Source organism: Pongo pygmaeus, chromosome 11, assembly GCF_028885625.2.
Source record: "Pongo pygmaeus isolate AG05252 chromosome 11, NHGRI_mPonPyg2-v2.0_pri, whole genome shotgun sequence".
NCBI lineage: Eukaryota > Metazoa > Chordata > Mammalia > Primates > Hominidae > Pongo > Pongo pygmaeus.
Genome location: NC_072384.2, coordinates 79217176 through 79239060, shown reverse-complemented (window position 1 = coordinate 79239060; position 21885 = coordinate 79217176). Strand labels below are relative to the sequence as shown.

General features: G+C 36.1%; 1 protein-coding gene and 1 long non-coding RNA gene across 8 annotated transcripts in view; one reads left to right on the top strand and one right to left on the bottom strand.

The window, feature by feature from the left end:
• Positions 1–21885, top strand: part of ZNF385B (zinc finger protein 385B) — a 430199-nt gene that overhangs the window by 315968 nt on the left and 92346 nt on the right. For all 7 annotated transcript variants that reach the window (XM_054477896.1, XM_054477895.1, XM_054477894.1 and 4 more), the window contains one exon: positions 7940–8082. In XM_054477896.1, the coding sequence (XP_054333871.1) occupies positions 7940–8082 (143 nt within the window). The remainder of the gene's footprint in view (positions 1–7939; positions 8083–21885) is intronic.
• Positions 1131–19772, bottom strand: LOC129031457 (uncharacterized). The gene is made up of 4 exons (XR_008501041.1): positions 19694–19772; positions 12176–12338; positions 8679–8816; positions 1131–2131 (listed from the first exon to the last, which is right to left on the bottom strand). It is a non-coding gene; the product is annotated as an uncharacterized LOC129031457 (long non-coding RNA).

The following is a 21885-nucleotide window of genomic DNA, read 5'->3' as shown; positions in this document are numbered from 1 at the left end:
TATAAGTATATATATATGAGTGTATGTAAATGAGTATATATACCTACATTTGTAATGAACTTAGGATAGTGCCTGCTACATAGTATGTTCTATAAAAATGTTATCTCTCTTATTGCTATTATGAGACCTTTTCAAAGGCAAAATCCTTTATCAGTCACCTCCCCTATTCATATAGCCACCTCTTAGTGGCCATGCTTTGATAGTCTCTTGGTAAATTATTTTCTTCACCTAGCAGATTTATGAGAGAAAAGAAATGGTAAGAGAAGTGGAGGAGATGCGGTGATGGCAATTATCCTGATGAGAGAAAAAATATACAGTACTAGGTGTAACAAAGCTGGGAAAGCAATGAAAAAAGAAAACTGAGTATGGCAGAAAATCTGAAATGCCACTCATTTAAATTTCTTTAAAGAAATCTTTTGGAGTTCTATAATTGACGTTGCCTTCCCTAACAGGTTTTTATAATACGTTAAGTTTTTAATTTCAGTACTCACTGACGGGAACATGCATAATAATGGCACAAGAAGAAACTACTCCTGCAGGATATCGAATAGATACAGATTTGATCTCATTCTGCAAATGCTTCTTCATACATATTTGTTGACTCTGGCATACTCTTTTGAAGAATGAGGTGTTTTGTTTGCTTCTGTTTTGGCATATAAAGAAGAGCCACTAGGAAGTCTCAAAGTTATCATCTAAATGGGCTTTTAAGATTATATATCTAAAGGCCAAAGACCAAGGCAATAATTTCAGGTGTCATCTGTCCTTAAGTAAGGTTGTATTGTGATGTATTATGACATAATCCATTAGCATAATAAGGTACCTATTATGTTACAGAGGCAGTTAGCTGAAATAATAGTTTTCTTATGATCATCTTAGGAAATTGTCTTTTACATATTATTGGTTTCATAGCTCTAGATGAATCAACTTGTATTTTACCATCAAAGTGAAATGTATGGAAGAAAGTTAATTGCATTCTAATGGAAATTCATATTCATATGAATACATGGAATTTCCATGATAAGAGTGAAACTGGTGGACTAAAGGAGATCCCCAAATGCCTGTGAGACCTCAACTCTGGTGTCCAGAGTCTCAGTGCTGTTGTGAGAAGGAATTCAAGGACAAATTGGGATAGAGTGAAAGTACAGATTTATTGCAAAGTGAAAAGTACACACTTAAGGAAGGGGATTGTGGGCATACTCAAGAGAAGTGAGTCACACCAAAGGGTTTGGAGTTTCTATATTTATGGGTATCTTTAATCAAGTGGTGAGATATTCATGAAGATTCCTGGAAAGATATGAATATTTCTTGGAACTGTGTGCTACCCATTTTTACGCCCAATATGGGTGGTCTCAGAACTGTCATTACACTGGTGGGTGTGTGATTTAGTATGTTAATGAGAGTATAATGAGATCTTAGGTGAAACCTAGGTCAAATCCAGTGACATGTTGGGTCCAGTTAGTCTTAGCCAGCTTGGCCCACACCTTCGTTTTTCAGGGTCTTATCGGCCCCTACCTTATGCAGCTATTTCAACAGTTTTCTTCTGCTAAACGTGTGAAACTGCTGTCTGGAATTTTCTGTTCTCCTGTGACCACCTTGTATTACTCCTGTCTCAAGAGTGTTAAATTATTCGTGTTAAATTTTTGGAGTATGCATGCTTATATATGTGTATTTCATTTTAGTACAGGAAGTTTGATAAATATATGCATTCAGTGATATGCAAAGTTTTGTTATCAAATAGGGTGGCACCCTATTTTGATTTTATTCATTATGACTTTATTCATTATGATATATACCGGATTATATACTATGTTCTGAAACAGAACTACAAATAGGAGGTGTCTTATGTAATATTGCCAAATAGTTTATACAAAAGTCAAAGTTTGGTTCTGTCCCATGAGAATAGCAACGTAATGGGTATATTGTATCACCTTTTGCATTGAAATGCCTGCTCATTATATTTTCAACATTTCTTCTCAGCAAGTCCTTCACTTTTAGAGAAATTAAGCATTTTCTTTCAGAGTGCAGTGCATTTTGGCCAAATTTCCACTTGTAACTCCTGCTGACTTTCAGGCACCCAGAGGTGAGAAGAAAGGATTCGCAACAGCAGCAGCAGCAGCAGCAGCAGCAAAATCTGAAATATGAGGACAGAGAGATTAGAGCATGAAATAACTTGTTCAGAAAAATGCACTTTGTCCCTATTTATTTACCATTTGCAAAAACAAGCAATAAGTCCTGGTGAAGCAGTATTAAAAAGTAGATTTTAAAATTGAAAACAGCAAGGTTGAGGTGAAGGATTAATGAAAGTATAGTTTATATTTATTCAGAAGATCTACCAGTACTTTAAAACAATCTGTGTTTAACATGGCAAATTGTCTGTCATTAAAATGCTAATGAAATGGTAAACAGCTGCTAAGTTTTTTATGCTAATGAGTAGTGGCAGCTAAGTAGTTCTCAAGCCTTGTCTTTATTAGCATAGAGATTTGATTGGGTAAGGGGGATCATTGCGCATTCCAACCTTTGTTGATGGAGTAATCTGTTTGTGAAGTTCCCTGTTGCATTCTATTTGATTTGGGTTTTTAGTACAAAGTGACTCTCACCAGGCCCTAGGGAGCCATGTATTACACAGTATTATCAGAGCCACCATTGTGGGATTAGAGAAAGAACTTTGCTTCCCTCCAGGAGACTCACAATGGCAAAATAATTACACATTTGTTTGTCATTCAGCTTTAAGTAGAATTAGTCTATACCTTACTTTAGACTTTTAATGATTATAGTAATAATAAAATAGGCTATTGGGCTAACATAAGAAATGTCTCTGTTTTTTAATTTAGCTAAGAGTTTAAAGCAAAACTTTTAAAATATTTTAATAAGTGCCCCTGCAACATTTGATATATTTATATAATACATCATCTTAGATCTACAAACACTGAAGTTAACATTACCTAATTTGAAGAGTAATGTGTAATTAAATACAGGGTGGTTATATGAATGACAGGCTGAGATCAGAGTATTTACTTGAGCATCAGAAAAAAAAAATTACTCTCAATCTATACTTTTGGCTGGTTCTATTTTTGCTGAGTGCTACTCTGTCTTCCCTAATGGATGGGGCTGACCTGAAGACTTGCCGTTACAGATAAATGCTTCAGGCACCCTTCTCTCTTTTTTCTCTTCTGTTTTTAGGATCAATGTAAATGAAATATGACAGTCCATTAAACACTATTGCCAATAATGTTCTGGAACGATTTGAAATATGATGCAGAGTTTATTAAGAAAATTCATTACCAAAAAAGGATCATTGAAATAGAAATTTTAATGAGTCTGGGAAACTGTGTAAAAGATTGGTGGAAATTTTAATAGTTGGAGCATTATCTCATACTGTTCATTTCTCCTTGAAGTCAATAGGGAATGTTAGGTATGTAATTATTGTGTGGTCCTATATAGACAGGCCAGGAAAAATTGGAACCCTCATACACTGATAGTAATCATGTAAAATGTTTCAGACCCTTTGGAAAACAGCCTGCCACTTCCTCAAAATATTAAGCCATTTAGTTACCAGATGACCAAACAATTTCCAAAATTTGACTCCTAAGTATATACCTGAGAGAACTGAAAACATATATCCACATAAGAACTTGTACATGAATATTCAAAGTAGCATTGTTTATAATAGCAAAATAGTGGGAGTAATTCAAATGCCTATCAATTGATGAACGGATAAGCAAAATTTGGGAAATCCATACAATGGAATATTATTAAGCCTTAAAAATGAATGAAATTCTGATATGTGCTACAACATAGATAAACCTCAAAAACATTATGTCAAATGAAAGAAGTGAGTCACAAAAGACCACATCACATATTATATGATTTCATTTAAATGAAATGTCTAGAATAGAGAAATCTAGAGATAAAGAAAATAGATTAGTGGTTGCCAGGAGCTAGGGATATTAGGAGGAAATGGGGAGTGACTGCTAACGGATAAGAGTTTCCCTTAGATGTCATGAAAATGTTCTAAAATTGATTGTGGTGATGGTTCTACAATTGATTTGGTTTAGCCCAAATCTCATCTTGAATTATAGCTCCCACAATCCCCACATGTCATGGGAGAGACCTGGTGGGAGGTAATTGAATCATGGGGGCAGGTTTTTCCCATGCTGTTCTTGTGATAGTGAATAAGTCTCATGAGATCTGATGGTTTCATAAAAGGAAGTTCCCCTGCACACACTCTCTTGCCTGCCACCATGTGAGACATGTCTTTGCTCCTCCTTTGCTTCCCATTATGGTTGTGAGGCCTCTCCAGCCATGTAGAACTGTGAGTCCATTAAACCTCTTTTTCTTTATAAATTACGCAGTCTCAGGTATTTCTTCATAGCAGTATGAAAATGGAATAATACAACAACTCTGTTAATATGCTAAAAATAATTGAAGTCTACAATTCAGATGAATTGTCTGGTATATGAGTTATACCTCAATAAGGTTGTTATATTAAAACAAACAAAGAAACAAACAAACCTGACATGCCAGAGCCTGCCTACCAGAGAGCTACCTGCACCAGCAGTTACTTATCTATACTACATGAAAGTTATACACTAAAGAAGGATGCTTGTTACTGGAGAGGAGCATTATAAATCTTCTACTCATGCATTAAACCAGATATCTAAAGAGGTGATAGCAGAAGTTCTAGCCAGAGTATTTAGACAAGAGAAAGAAATAAAGGGCATCCAGATTGGAAAGGAAAAAGTCAAATTATCATTATTTGCAGATAGTATCATCTTATACTTGGAAAAAACTGAAGATTCCACCAAAGAACTAGAACTGATAAAATTAGTAAAGTTACAGGATACAAAATCAACATACAAAAATCAGTAGCATTTCTATATACCAACAGCAAACAATCTGAAAAAGAAATCAAGAAGGTAATCCTATTTATAATAGCTATAACTAAAATTAAATGCCTAGGAATTAATTTAACCAAAGAAGTAAAAGATCTCTACAATGAAAACTATGAAACATTGATGAAAGAAATTGAAGAGGACGTACACAAGAAAATGGAAGAATATTCCATGTTCATGGATTGGAAGAATCAATATTGTTAAAATGTCCATACTACCCAAAGCAATCTACAGATTCAATGCAATCCCAATCAAAATACTAATGACAACATTCTTCACAGACATAGAACAGACTATCCTAAAATGTATATGGAAGCACAAAAGATCCAGAATAGCCAAAGCTATTCTAAACAAAAAGAACAAAACTGGAGGAATCACATTACCTGACTTCAAATTATTCTGCAGAGCTATAGTAACCAAAACATCATGGTACTGGCATAAAAACAGACACATAGACCAATGGAACAGAATAGAGAACCCAGAAATAAAGCTGTGCATCTACAGTGAACTCATTTTTGACAAAGGTGCCAAAAATATACATAGAGGAAAGGACAGTCTCTTCAATAAATGGTGCTGGGAAAACTGAATATCCATATGCAGAAGAATGAAAGTAGACCCCTATCTGTCACCATATACAAAAATAAAATCAAAATGTATTCAAGACTTAAATCTATGACCTCAAACCATGAAACTACTATGTGAAAAAATTGGGGAAACTCTCCAGGATATTGGAGTGAGCAAAAATTTCTTGAGTAATACCCTCTAAGCACAGGCAAGGAAAGCAAAAATGGACAAATGAGATCACAAGTTAAAAAGCTTCTGCACAGCAATGAAAACAGTCAACAAAGTGAAGAGGCAACCCACAGAATGGGAGAAAATATTTGCAAACTATCCATCTGATATGGGATTATAACAAGACTCTATAAGGAGCTCAAACAAGTCTATTTTAAAAACCTGAATAAAAAATGGGCAAAAGATCTGAAAAGACATGTCTCAAAAGAAGACATACAAATGGCAAACAGGTATATGAAAATGTGTTCAATCATTATTGATCTTCAAAAACAGACAAATCAAAACTATAATGAGATATCACCTCACCCCAGTTAAAATGGCTTTTATTCAAAAGACAGAATAACAAATGCTGGCAAGGATGTGGAGAAAGAGGAACCCTCCTCCACTGTTGGTGGAAAGGTAAATTAACACAGCCACTAAGGAAAACAGTTTGGTTATTCCTCAAAAAACTAAAAGTTGGGCTACCATATGACCCAACAATCCCACTGCTAAGTATATACCCCAAAGAAAGAAAATCAGTATATCGAACACATATCTGCACTCCCATGTTTATAGCAACACTATTCACAATAGTCAAGATTTGGAAGCAAACTAAGTGTCCATCAACAGATGAATGGAAAAAGAAAATGAGTTACATATATACAATAGAGTACTATTCAGCCATAGAAAAATGAGATCCTAGCATTTATAACAGCATGGATGAAACTAGAGGACATTATGTTAAGTGAAATAAGCCAGGCACAGAAAGACAAACTTCACATGTTCCCACTTATTTGTGGAGCTAAAAATTAAAACAATTGAACTGGACACAGAGAATAGAATGATGGTTACTAGAGGATGGGAAGAGGGCAGGGGAGTGAGAATCGTTAATAGGTACAAAAATATAGTTAGAGGCTGGGTGTGGTGGCTCACACCTGTAATTCCAGCACTTTGGGAGGTCAAGACTGATGGGTTGCTTGAGCCTAGGAGTTCGAGACCAGCGTGGGCAATGTGGCAAAAACCCCATCTCTACAAAAAATACAAAAATTAGCCAGGTGTGGTGGCATGTACCTGTAGTCCCAGCTACTTGGGAGACTGAAGCTGGGGGCTTACCAGAGCCCAGGGAGGTTGGGGCTACAGTGAACCATGATCACACCACTGCACTCCAGCCTGGGTGACAGAGTGAGACCTTGTCTTGAAAAATAGTAATAATGAAGTTAAATTAAAATTTAAAAAATATATATAGTTAGAATGGATAAGATCTAGTATTTGATAGCACAACAAGCTGACTATAGTCAACAATAACTTATTGTGCATTTCAAAATAACTAAAAGAGTATAATTGGATTGTTTGTAATGCAGAGAAAGGATAAATGCTTGAGGGGATGGATACTTCATTTACCCTGAGGTGATTATTATGCATTGTGTGCCTGTATGAAAATATCTTGTGTGCCTCATAAATGTATGTACCTATTATGTGCCCACAAAAGTTAAAACAAAATTTAAAAATAGTCAACAAAAAAATAGAGGTGACAGTTAATTTAACTGCTAAAAAGGATATTTGCTACAATAACACAAAACAAATTAGAAATAAAAAGTTGAAAACAAAAATTTGAATCCCTGTCCTAACTACTACCTGTCCCCCAACACTCTGTCTGCAGCCAAGCCATAATCAACCCTTTTAGTCTTTAACTATCCAATGTCTAGACTACCCATTTACTTCAAAGTAAGAGCAACTTTCAGAAAGTTTTTTTTTTTTTAAGAGAATAAGTTGAATCATAACTTTGAGAGCAGACAGTAACTATACAGGTTCAAGTTTTCTTTTTCTTGTAAAAACCCTATATTTATCTGTGATTTGCCTAAAACCTGTCCGCTAGCCATTCGGTAATTCTTAATAGCAAAGAGTGTCTGGCTTCAAGGGGTTCCTCCCCTCTTCTCTCCCGCACTTTTGGCGAGTCAGAGGCAAAGCGTTGGCCAACAGGACATTCTCATTCTGCCTGACCCACCTGCCAGTAGGATCTGTCTACTAGGTGTCCTGGCTGAATCTGAGCATCCCTCAGCTCTTGCCCATAGGGAAGCGTTGTGCATCACTGTCTTGGATAATGAGGAGGAAGATCCTTTTTATTGTGTTTACTACTCCTGTGCCATTTGCTTACTTACAGCATAACTCTCTTGCTTGCAAGTTGCAGCTCAACAGACTTGTTCTTGCACTGTAGGTTTGGGAGGGAGATGGATGTGAGCAAGAAATTGAATTCATTTTTGTTTTGTTCTTGGCAGGCAGTACATGCAACACTACTACCCTTCCTGCTCTTGTGCGCACACCTACCCTGATGATGCAGCCTTCACTGGATATCAAACCATTTATGTCTTTTCCAGTGGACAGTAGTTCTGCTGTTGGGCTCTTTCCAAATTTTAACACAGTGAGTAAATTCATTTCTATTTTATCTGTGTCCTCCTCCATCACTTTCATTACGTTTGTGAATAGTCAATAGATCCAGCTTGTTTCCAAAGTGTGTAATTTTAGACCATATATTGGTTATGCTGCTCAATTGTGCTATGAAAGATGATGCTTCACCCATGCGAGTAGCCCAAACAATAGCCAGTATGTTTATTATACAAATATTTCCACAGAAAATATTTTCTGAAAAATTTTCACCTGTTGTGTTGCACAATTTTGATAGAATTTCCAGTGGCTTTAGAACATACATCATTTCTGGGATGTTATTCACATGCTCAGGAATACAATTTAGAGATACCAAGACTCATTGATTTTTCCCTTCTCTTAGGAAAAAAAAAATGACTGTAGGATTTATCTCTCTGGCTGCATTTTTATTTGGGAGATATTTTAGATAAAATGTGAATCCTACACAAACAAAATTTCTATTTAGGGGCTATTGTAGATGACGTGAATTTGACTCTGTTAAGAAAAAGAAAAACACTCATTTTAAATCTACATATTAGTTATCTGCAAGACACTTTGACATTTTAAAACATAGGGTAAGTGTTAGTGAATTACCTGTAATTACTGATGTTCTTCAGCTCAGCTGACCTTCCTTTATTTGAATGAAAAACATTTGTAGGTGTGTCAAGTGGAGCGTGACATCTTTCAACAATATAATTTAGCATAAAATCAATCTGTAGCCAGATTCTAAACCTTATAGTAAAAGAAAAGGTTCAACAGTTCAGGTGAATGCATAAATTGTCTGCTTGGTTGTTAAATACAGTTAGTTGGGGCATGATGGTCTACATTAATGATACAGCATTATAAATGCTGCTGTAATAAAAAAAAAATGCATTATCAACACCACCAGACAGCAAGCATCTGAAGTACTGCCAAATGTTTCATTTTGCAAACCTATTTTCTGTATGAAGTGAAAACAGCAAGAGGATTTTTCCTTAAGGATTGTCAAAAAAATCTGCTGACAGGCCCTCTGTCAGGGCTTAGTGTTGTAAGGTAATTAGGGGGTAGGGCATCAGCCAACTTTTTACAGAGCACTGGCCTTGATGTAGTGAGTAAACAGTTAAATTTTTTTGTCTTGAGTTTTTCAGAGACAAGTCAAACAGTTAAAAAAAAATGTTACAAAAGGTGATCATTGTTCCTAGAGCAGTGGAGTGGCTCAGTAGGATAAATCGTGCCTGCCTTGGTTTCATTGATCCACCCGCTGCATCCCAGAACACCACATTACGCCATTTCAGAGAATGCGAACTTGAGGATGCCAGTGGTATCCTCTATTCAAACGTGTGACACATTCCAATCATAACTGAATTAAGCTATACTTCGTAGAACATTTATGAGGTATTTGTGTTTTGATTAATGTGCTTTTGGAAGTTAGCATTTATAGCCATTGCTGAAGTCTAGTTGCTGTCAGGAAGCAGCATTCATGATGCAAGTAGTCATAAATGGCTTACTGTGGCTCACCTCTCTTTATTTTATTTTATTTTTTACTTTTTCTTTTATTTATTTATTCATTTGAGACAGCCTTGCTCTGTCGCCCAGGCTGTAGTGAAATGGCACGATTCTTGTGTCTCAGCCTCCTGAGTAGCTGGGATTACAGCTTGTGTAGTGAAATGGCACAAGTGATTCTTGTGTCTCAGCCTCCTGAGTAGCTGGGATTACAGGCGCCTGCCACCACACCTGGCTAATTTTTGTGTTTTTAGTAGAGACAGGGTTTCGCCATGTTGGCCAGGCTGTTCTCAAACTCCTGGCCTCAGGTGATTCACCCGCCGTGGCCTCCCAAAGTGCTGGGGTTACAGATGTGAGCCATTGCACTGGCCTCTTTATTTATTTATTTTTTAACATAAATAATACATGAATATTTACTCCAAAAATTCAAATAAAACTTTAGCATTTGAGGTAAAATTAGAAAGTCATATTCCCTACCCCTGCACATACTTTTACTTCCTTCACTAGCGGAAGGTGGTCAGCAACTGGTATCCATCCTTCTAATCCCCTTCTGGAAGTATGTTACACATATACCTAAAAGGTACCCAGTCACAATTTTTTTTTTACAATTGCAATCATATGATTAGCACTAATCTGTTAGTCACTTTTTTGTTATCAAAATGTCTTACATCTGCCTCTCTGTTTTGAAGAGCTGTAAAACAAAAATGGAGAGAATACCTTCATAAAGGATTTTTAAAGATAAAATTACGATTTCATAATGGTTTGTTCATGTTGCATAGAGGGTACAGATGCACTAACGTGTCATTTGGTTTGTTTGATTAGTTGTACACAGCAATTAATCTTATGATATATTTGAGAAAACCCGAAGAATAATTATATTAATAGAAGTTCATTTTTTTCCTTCTTGGAAGAAAATAAACATAATTTTCAAATAAAAATACTATTTGGCTAAGGTGAAGAATACCGCAAAGAACTACATGAAATAATTATTTTACTCTCTCTATATTACGTGTGTGGCATTTATCAAACAGGAGCCCTTCTAGTAGTGTATTAAATATTAAGTCATTCCAAGTGGCACCCTCTATCATCTTGCAAGAAATGAATTTATGAGATCATTGGGTGACCTATGATTTTTCCCTGTGAGTTGCAATTTAAATTACTCTAATTCTTTTCCTATAGACTTTTCCATTCTAGTATCCAACTCACCCAATAGAATACCTAAGGGAATGTCATGAAAGTTATTGTCCACATTTTCCTAGGAAAACGCTATTACATCACCACTAATAAGTATACTGGATTATTGTATATTTGTGATGTTTTACATCTCTCAAAGTACTTAGACCTTGAAACACTTTGGCAGGCAGTCATTATTACTCTTATTGTCTAGAGGAAGAAAGAGCATTATTGAAGGAAGAACTGAGACTTGAATTAGAATCTTTTTAACTTCAAAATTCATATTTGAGCTCTTTACGTCCTTGAGTCTTTTGGCCCATGTCGCCTCCCACCTCATTCATTGTGAACAAAGCTCAATCAGAAATCTTTTGTGCTCTTTTCTGGAAGTGTGGAAGGCAATTTTCAGCAGAATCATTAAATAGAAGGAGGAAATGGTTTTTTTGAGTGTGTATAATAGACCTCTACAAACAATACGAAGCAGAATATATTTGAAAAACAGATATAATTTCTTGTTGGCAAATTTTTAAAGTATATTGTACTCAGTAGTCCACTTGTTCTTTGAAAACTAGGTGAAATCTACCTTATCATTTTATTTTTAACCAAGGTTAATATTAGAAAATATAAGAAATGAGGTCAATTTTGATCTTATAATTATTATCAGAAGAATGAAAACACCATGCTCTGAAACCATAGTTGAAAGTTTTGGAGGTTTGATGTTTTGTTATTCTCTTTAAGTAGATTTTTAAAAACATAATGTTTTCCTCTTTCTTATAGTGTAGTATGATAACATTATATGATAAACATAACAAGAATGAAATGAGATCCTATTGTATTCCAAAATGGAATAGATGCCTGTTAGCATAGAACAGCTATGCTAAGTTGTACCCGATGAAGAAATATACTTCACAGTGTTCTTCTAGTGGTTGCCTTGCCTTATCCATCACAACTGACAGAATCTCTCTCAATGCGTATGTATGTAAAAATAGGCAAAAAATTTTAGTCTTTGTATAAGCAAAGTTTAAAGAGACATGATAAGGAAGACGGAGTTTGGATCGTTGATAATTTATGATGGAGTACATGTCAAGGACACACGCTTGGAGGATGATGATGTTAACTCTGTGCTTCAGCAGTGTACTTTACAGAGGGGCAGTTTTGAGTCATTTAGAGATAAAAGCCTGTGTGGACCAAAACATAAAGTTTTAAAGATCTTGATCTTAATATTCCAAAGCCTGTGCCTGGCTACCCACTAATGCTCATTTTCACCATTGCTACCCCACCTTCAACTATGTGTCATTCAAAGTTCAACTTAGATATCAACTCCTTCCCAAAAAGTCTTCTGTGACTCTTCAAGTCTGAATTAAGTCCCACCCTTTGTGTTTCCCAAGTAGCCCCAGATTACATTAATTATAGCAGTTGTCATACCATAGTTTAATTACCTGTTAATCTGTCTTCTTCACTAGAACATCAGATCCTTGAGGACAGAGGCTCTATCTTATTCATCTTAGTATGTTGGGTGTCTGACACAGGTGCTCAACAACATTTTTTGGAAGAGAAGAAAGGGCCCCAGTTCCTTGGTTTTCAATGTTCATACTCCCCCATCTATTAAAGGGAATAATAACATTTATGAGTCCCTTCTAAGACCAGGTGATAAGCCCAAGTGTTTAACTTAATTTATATTTTCCTGAGAACTGTGATTGTTTTTTTGTTGTTGTTTAGTTGGTGTTTTGTTTTGTTTTTGTTTGTTTGTTTGAGACAGAGTTTCGCTCTTGTTGCCCAGGCTGGAGTGCAATGGTACGATCTTGGCTCACTACAACCTCCGTCTCCCAGGTTCAAGCGATTCTCTTGCCTCAGCCTCCCGAGTAGCTGGGATTACAGTCATGCGCCACCACGCCCAGCTAATCTTGTATTTTTAGTAGAGACGTGGTTTCTCCAAGTTGGTCAGGCTGGTCTCGAACTCCCAACCTCAGGTGATCCTCCCACCTCAGCCTCCCAAAGTGCTGGGATTACAGGAGTGAGCCACTGTGCCTGGCCGAACTGTCACTGTTTTTTAATCTAAAGGCAATAGTTATAAACTGTCTTCCAGCTATAGTGCCCAGCTCTCTCTGTTTGGCTGGTGTATGAATATTGGCAAGTATTTACTACATTCTTTGTCCCAGACCCCAGCTTTAAGAGTATTTAGTTAAAAACAAAATTGTTAGTTACTGAGTTTTATTGAAAATATATGTAGTAAAGAGTATTGAGTTTGGGGACAAGATAAGCAAATTAAATAAAACAAAAACCCCCTTGTGCCCAATAAACTTGTAAGGAAAAAATGAAGTAAACAGACTTGATAAAGGCAAGATAAAAACCAAGAAACATCAGCAAACTGAAAATCGTTACTAAAGTTTATGGTGTTCAAGAAACAACAGAAAAAATCATTTTTTTCTATCTTAGTAGAGTTGTTTTCATTTTTTGTTATTAATTTTTCTTTAGATTTGCCAATTTATCCACGGTCATTCTTTAATGGCTGTATATAATGTTGTGGGAGCTGCCAAAATACACACAATTGTTTCTTACATTAGAATTAGGATCTCCTATTTCCTTTATTGTGGATTAAATTTTCATCTTTGTTCACAAACGACTGGGATAATACTTGGTGTTTAGTTCCCCTTAAAAAGAGACTTCTTCTGAATTGAAATAAATTGAATACTTACCAAGATGGATAATATTAATTTAATACGATAAAGTAAGTACATTTATAAGACATATTTAGATATGTAGATTGCTATGAACTGAATGTTTATGTCCCCTCAAAATTCATATGTTGAAGTCATAACCCCCAATTTGATAGTGATGGTATCTGGAGATAGAGCCTTTGGAGGTAATTAGTGTTAGTTGAGGTCATGAGGGTGGGGCCCTCATGATGGGATTAGTGCCCTATAAGAAGAGCAGAGAGAGCTTTCCCTCCTCTTTGCCATGGGAACACACAGTAAGAAGGCAGCCAGCTGCAAGCCCAGGAAAACAGCCCTCACCCAGAACCCCACCATACTGGCACCTTGATCTTGGACCTCCAACCTCCAGAACTATGAGAGAATAAATTTCTGTTTTTTAAGCTACCCAGTAAATGGTATTTGGTAATGACAGCCTGAGCAGACTGAAACACATACCCAACTTACATGATATGACAATAAGTAAGTAGAGTTTATTTTTAGCACCCACACATTGTGTACATGCATATGTATTTGTGTAACTGTTCAGAGATATAGCTATAATCAGGAGCTGACTTGGGACCACAGCCACCTGTCAGTTTCTCTGCCAATTGGCAGGTGTTTTATGTGCCTATTTATTTGAAATGTTTTTGTGAGTCCTGCCATGTTTTTACAACTGCTCTAGGAAAGCACAAGTACAAGGGCAGTCACTACTACTTTATTGCAAAAGGCTCAACAATCTTAATTTTGTGAAAAATAATCTGATTTTTACTGCCTACCTTGAAATTATTTTTTTCCTGAGACATAAGCAAATATGTGGGATAGAATAAAGATGATTTCTAAGTATAAAGTTCCAAACCACTGTATGATTCTGTGACTCATCCATGACAAGTTGTGAAATGATTTATAAGAGTACCATTTATTTTATCATTCTAGAACCTCTGAGATTCTGACTCATTCATGGTTTGGCAATATTGATGAATATTTTAAAAAAAATGTTTTTCTTGTAGTATAAATAATAATATATTCATCAGAGAGGTTCTAAATAAAGAAATTGGGAATCAAATTCACATTTGCTTTGCTTTTAATTCGTGCTATGCTTCCCATGAGGTGTCATTGTAAGGAAACCTAAAGCTAAGACATTTAACTTTTTAACCTGCCTTTAATATCTTTATTTATTTAATGAAGTCTTTATTTAAACATTTGAATGTGTATTTTTCTCTTATTTGTATATTTTTAAATTTAAGTAGAATACTTTTGCAACCCAAATGTTAATTTTTGCCCTTTGAGTCTTCTTTGTCACTCTAATAGTGCTTGCTGTCATTAAAAATCATGTATTCCATATTTCTTAGGATACTAGTATGTCCAACTGACTCTGCTTGAACTAAGACATTTATCCCAGTCCAATAAAAAACAAAATATGGTTGAATTTTTATTTTTTGTGACATGCTTTTAAATATTTTGAAGGATTATCTTGTTCTGTGTTTTCTAAAGGAGTGCATAGAACTAAAATATGCCAAGATGAAATTTTCCATGGTTACTCAAAATCACTTGAAGAGGGGAGAGGTTGATGGCCTATTATTAGGCTTAGATAACTCAACAGCAACATTCCCCAGATCATTAGAAAAAAAAATAGTTATAGGGAATGTTCGAAATGTGGTACAAAAGTAACAAAGATTTTGTACAAATATTTAAGCATTGATTTCTATGCCTAGAAAATTTTACATTTCTATTAATTTTTTTTTTTGAGACAGAGTCTCACTCTGTCACCTAGGCTAGCATGCAGTGGTACAATCTCAGCTCACTGCAGCCTCCACCTGCCAGATTCAAGCTATTCTTCTGCCTCAGCCTCCCAAGTAGCTGGAACTACAGGTGCATGCCACCACACCTGGCTAATTTTTGTATTTTTTGGTAGAGTCAGAGTTTCACCATGTTGCCAGACTGGTCTTGAACTCCTGAGCTCAGGCAATCCGCCTGCCTCAGCCTCCCAAAGTGCTGGGATTACAGGTGTAAGCCACCATGCCTGGCCCATTTCTATTAAATTTGACATAGAGAAAAAGTATATAAATATACCACAGATGGGAAAAAAACACATAGTGACCATCTGCACTGTTGTGTCCCTCACCCTTTCTTTTTCTTTTTCTATTTTTTTTTTTTTTTTTTTTTGAGATGGAGTTTTTGCTCATGTTGCCCAGGCTGGAGTACAATGGCACGATCTTGGCTCACCGCAACCTCCACCTCCCAGGTTCAAGTGATTCTCCTGCCTCAGCCTCCCGAGTAGCTGGGATTACAGGCATGTGCCCAGCTAATTTTGTATTTTAAGTAGAGACAGGGTTTCTCCATGTTCGTCAGGCTGGTCTCGAACTCTCGACCTCAGGTGATCCGCCTGCCTCGGCCTCCCAAAGTGCTAGGATTGCAGGCATGAGCCACCTCTCCTGGCCGTCCCTCACCCTTTCAAACCACATGTCATTTTAAAATTTAACTCATGTCCCTTGCCTTACTCAAAAGCCTCAAGATTTATCTTACTAAGGGCTTTGTCTTCAAATCTCCCTCTTCTCTACTCACTCTCGAAACACCTTTAGAATTTGCAGATATTATTTATATGGTATGTATTTATTGTATGTTTGTATAATGCATAGTCACATTTTTTTCTATCTAATAAATTGCTTTTTCAGAGCATCTAGTAAGTCACTCATTCACAACCATTTACTGCATGTCTACATGTCCCTGGCATTGTGCTAAGGAGAAAGGTTATTGTGATGAATTGGACAGAAGTTGCTCGCTGTCTAATAGAAATTGCTTCCTGTTGTATAATTCACCATAACATAATAGAGGATTGTGGTCATAGTGAACAGTCAATTCATTTCATAACAGCTGCCTAAAAATATCAGATTGAGAGTTTGATGGTCCTTTATGAGGTAAAAGAATGTAAAATTTCAGGAGCCTGTGAAAAGAGGCATCTGTAGACCCACCATGCTGTGTCTGCTTGCATGTCCCTTTCTTTATCCTAGTCCCAATGTCACATGGTTCTGGGGCCTCATCTTCAGTGCTAGAGTTTCAAGGATTATGTGTACTTGGAGGGGACATCAGATTTTCTGGCAAGACAAGTCTTTAGTCTTGGTGCTGTCCCAGGTCAGCATTTTTCAAGAGTAGAGTCAACTTGGAAAAAATGTCTATGTTGGGTGCTCTTCTTAAAAATTTTTATCTTATTCTACACTAATATTCGTAACAAATCTACAGATAATTTTAAAAAAAGAATTAGAAGAAGCAGAGGAAACAGGAAAATTTTAAGAGAAAAATTCTTATCTTCTCTCAGTGACCAAAATTTTATGTCTCTGTGGTAAAGTAGGCAAGCCTAATAAATACAAAAAAGGAGCAAAATATTATTGTATAAAACATTCCCACCAGCTCAGAAAATGTATTTCTAAATTAGTTGCTCTATAAACTTTAATCAATGATAGTGGCCTCTGAAAAACTTTTATCAAAAGCTTGCGAACCCATCCAACAACGAAGATCTGTTTTTACTTCCACCTTCTAGATTTTTGTGTTTAGAATTAAGTCTCACATCCCTTGGGGGTTGGAGAGACATGCTTTGGAATATTCTGGTTCCTTTACTTTTATAGTTGCTTTTGAGGGTGCTAAAGATGAATTGGAGTGCTGTTTAGCAATCTGTGAGATTTCAACATCTTTGTAGCGCTCAGTAGGAATCTTGAAAAAACACTTTTTACAGATTCGCTTTCAATTTAGGTTTACCTTCCTTTTTATGTTCTGATACTTGAAATTTTTGAAAGACACAGATCATATAAATGATACCATTTTCATGAAATTCTAGTATCAGAGGGATTTAGCATATTTCAAAGACATTTTACATTGATTCTTTTAATGTACCCACATATGAAATAGGTTACATGTGTCATTGTTGTGCCCTTTTTGCAAATCAGAAGATTGAAGAATAGAATTGAGTCTTCTCATTTAGTCTAGTAGAGAGCCCTACCACTGAAAACGAAAAACAAAAAATCTAAATATCAGAAAAGCAAAAGCTGGTCTCCACCATACTATATCATGAACTTAAATATGTGTACTTCTCTCAGGTTATTCATGTGAGAAATATTTTTTTAAGTACCCAATAAATCCCATGGCTTCTAAAGTCAAGTTGAAAATTCTCCTTTGCAGTGTATTTGATTCAGGAGATAGATTCATCTTGTCAGCCTGTACTTGTTTTCTCTTATTGTGAGTACAGTTTCTTGAGCCAACTAAAGATCTGAGTGGTATTATAGAAAACATACCCGATATTTTTCACAGGCTTATGATTTACAAATAATTAGAGGTACATAGAATGAAATTCTCAAAACACATGTCTGGGCCTACTTAATTTCTGTGTTTTTCCCAGGTAGACCCAAACTTCTATATATAAGATGGTCCATTGCCATTATAGTGTGATCAAATCCATAAATATCTACATTTCCCAAAATGAGCTGAAGCTGTTAGATGCTAAAATGATTATGAATGACTGCTATCACATGGTACATTTTTGAAGCACTTACCTTTTGAAGGAAGTGGTAGCATTTATTTATTTAGTCAGTCACTCATTCATCACCTATATCCTACCTTCTCCAAAAAGCCATTTGGAGAGTTCTTTGGGACCTCAGAAAAGTGACTCTACTTATTTTGTTCTACAGTAAACTTCTAACCGTCCTACCTAGCCTTGCCTCTGTTCATGCTGTCCAGGGAAGCAGAAACCAGAATAAAGGGGAGAACAAGGTAGGGTGATTCACTTCATTGTATAGGGAAAAAAGCACTGGACTAGGAGTTAGAAGACTCGTGTCTAGACTCATAGTCTTTGATCTCAAGAAAGTCACTTTGTGCCACTTTTGCTTATTTTCATGATGTAATACCTTCCTATTTTTACATCATGAAGATTTGAGTTTATTACATTTATGAGGAATTGAGGGTATATGACTGAATATTTAGAAAATTTTTGGAATTTAATGAGAGGCTGTGAAAAAATTATAAGTATATAACATATCCCCAGGCTATTTCTAATAACTTAAAATACCTATAAATATCAAATTAGATTATGTTTACAAAAGGATACTTAAAACAGCAAAGCTCTATTCTTACAATATTGACATTTTAATTAATGTTTCTATCCCTTTTATCTCTTTTTCCTAATTACCTCAAATAAACCAAGTTTTATGTTTATCACTTGGGCTGGCTGTGTACATTGGAGCAATCCTAATTAAGGTAGATGCTAAAGACATACATATGGCTAAGACCTTGAGTTTAAGAACTTAACACTCCAGTTTAAAATAGTTATTCCTGGTACTTAGCAGGTGCTCATTTTATGTTAGCTGAATGAGATAATGCTGGAGCATACTTAAAGATCACAGTCACTTGACTGCCTGGAAACAGTACAGAGGTGCTGCAGCTGAATTTGGAGCAGGGGTTGGAAGAGAATATATTAAGTGGAGGTTGGGAATAAGCACAACCAGTTTGAGTGGATTCTATTTTTCCCTATTTACCTCCAGTGATAATTTAGGTTTCAAAGGCTACATGCCATTTTGAACCTGAGAGCTGTGTACCTATGATACATTGTCATAGAGTAGTAAGACATAATGTTTTTTGCTATATTTTTAAAATACTATTGACTTCCAAATATAGACCCCTTATTCCCATGTTATTCATTAATCAAATTGCCACTAGGTTAAAATGGCCATTTAAAACACATTTTAAACTAAATCATAATAATCAATGTATCAAATTATCCTTCATGTATTGATAATAGAAATTTATTCCAAAAATCCCTTGAACTTTGACTGTTACACATCTCCTTTTACCCTACCCACTCCTCCCCCTCCCACACACCTGTTTTCCTGAATTTAAATTGCCAATCACATGAAAAGGACCCCCTTAACCTGTGCTCCGAGCATGGCGTCTAATTGTAAGTTCGCTGCCTACTCAAAAAAGATTAGTAGTCTTAGATTCTATCCCAAAGTATTATATAGACCTCAAGGGTATGTACATATGCATAAAAAATATTTTTTCTCAGAATGCAAATATCAGCCTAAATAAAAAATTTTAAATTACACAGACTAAGATATTCATAGCTCTACAGCTGTTAGAACAGCAGATAAATCTACCAGTCTTTAGACTTCTGAGGTGGTGGGGGGAGTAAAACTGATACATCTTACATCAGTTCCCTCAGAAAATAACTATGTAGAAAGACAGCCTGTAGCATACAGCTCATTATTTCTTGTGCAATCAGACCTTCCATTGTCTTCAGAGAGTGCTGCTGCCTCACAGGCCTGGCCCCTTTAATGGATGAGTAGCTTCTAAAGAAGCATTGTGACACCCAGATGTAGAGTTCTTTGAAGCTATGCATCTGGGGAACCTTCATTTTGTTACAGTGCAAGGGTAATGTCAGAATTTCCTGGAGTCGGTCATCACAGGAAATTATCAGCAATTCATAGACTCCCTTTTACGTTTGCTTCAGCCTCTAGGGTAATCACAAAAGATTACAGTCTCCATTTCAGCTCTCATATCACTGAAATATCCTCTGCCGAGAGCATGATTGATTTCCAGAGGCCAGCTTTTAACCTCAGCTTTGGGAGGGCCAATGGAACTGTAGTGGTTTGATAACTGCCAACAACTGATATTGTGATATTGTTCTATTGTGAGGCAGAAATTTGGTGATTCTTGACTAATTATACAAAATCTTTTTAATAAAGTGGCATATCAACTTCTTGTGTTGTCAGGTGTAGGTATTTGTCCGATTATAATTAGTATTACAGGTTGTGGGGAGGCAGAAAGGTGAATAAAAATTTCAGATGAGTTTCATGAAGACTTTGAAGGGCCAAGCATCCTGATAGACTGAATTTCAGGAAAGAAAGCAGAATAATTCAGAAACATTTCTGAAAATCTTTATAAGGAGTGGATAGATTGTAAATACAAATGATTTTTGCCTCTTAACAGCCTTTTTGTGAATGTTACTGAGAGACTTGACATGTTTCATGACAACTTGCTACGTGGTTCTTGTAGGTTTCTCTTCATTGTTTGATTAGGAATTCTTGGTGCCGTATCCATGGCCAACATATAAGCAAACTAGATGTGTTTTTAACTTGGTGATTTCATTTGCTGTATTTATTTTTCTCTTACGTATGTGTTACTCTATTCAGAACATATAGAGGTAGAGAGGGCTTTGCGTATATTTGAAATAAATTTGGTAAATGAAATAGTTTTGCCTGGAAGTAACTGCATTTCCTTACAAATTCAGAAGAAAAGACAGTTCAATTTAAACTACTTTTGGTTTGAACCATAGCCTCCTTGCAATCATGTGAGAATAATTATAAATCAAATGGACAAATGTTGAATGTCAAGCTGAACCATTAACAGAGCCTTATTCAATAAAGCAATTATCACTGCAGAAAGCAGAGTGAAGCACTCTATTAAAGCTCTTTATTTTACTTTACAACTATTGTATATTTTGTACACTGTAAATGCAGAGACAAATTTAAACCAAAAACGTTTTCCACTAAGAAGAGCTATTATGTGTACACATACCTATTTATACAAAAGGGCAATAGCAAGATGAACAGATGACATAAAATATTTTTGCTATCAACTTTCCACAGAACCACTCAAGGACCACTTTCCTAGCTAAAGCCCTAAAATGTTAAGTGTGACAAAGTGAGCCTGTGAGGAGGAGAAGCAGTAGAATCAACATTGATATAACTGTGACATCCTTGGGTGGGAATCAGGGAAGGGGAAACAGATCTAACTATAGGATACCCAGTTAAAAAGGATATTTATTTATATATTTCTATTTATTTATTTATTTTTGAGATGGAGTCTCACTCTGTCACCCAGGCTGGAGTGCAGCAGCATGATCTCGGCTCACTGCACTTGAACCTCCCAGGTTCAAGCGATTCTCCTGCCTCAGCCTCCCCAGTAGCTGGGATTACAGGTGCCCACCACCACACCCAGCTGATTTTTGTATTTTTAGTAGAGATGGGGTTTTGCCATGTTAGCCAGGCTGATCTCAAACTCCTGACCTCAGGTGATCCTCCCACCTCGGTCTCCCAAAGTGCTGGGATTACAGGCATGAGCCACTGCACCCAGACTAAAGAGGAGTTTTAGATAAACAGCAAACAAATCATTTTTAATGTCAGTATGTGCCATGCAATGTTTGGCACATACTTTTTAAAATTATTTGCTGTTTACCCCTAAAATTCCACTTTAACTAGACATCTTATATTATTACTTGCTAAATCTGGCAAACATAGAAGGAGATCTGGGTTCAGGTGTTACCTGAGGAGGCTCAAATAAGTCACTAAAATTCTCCAAATCTTTCTTCATTTTCAAGTGAGAAAGACTAAAATCAGGCTGGTAGATCTGGGGCCTGATCTATCTGCTTTCACCAGAACTCAGTTTCTAAAAACTGAATTTTATTCTATTGAGTT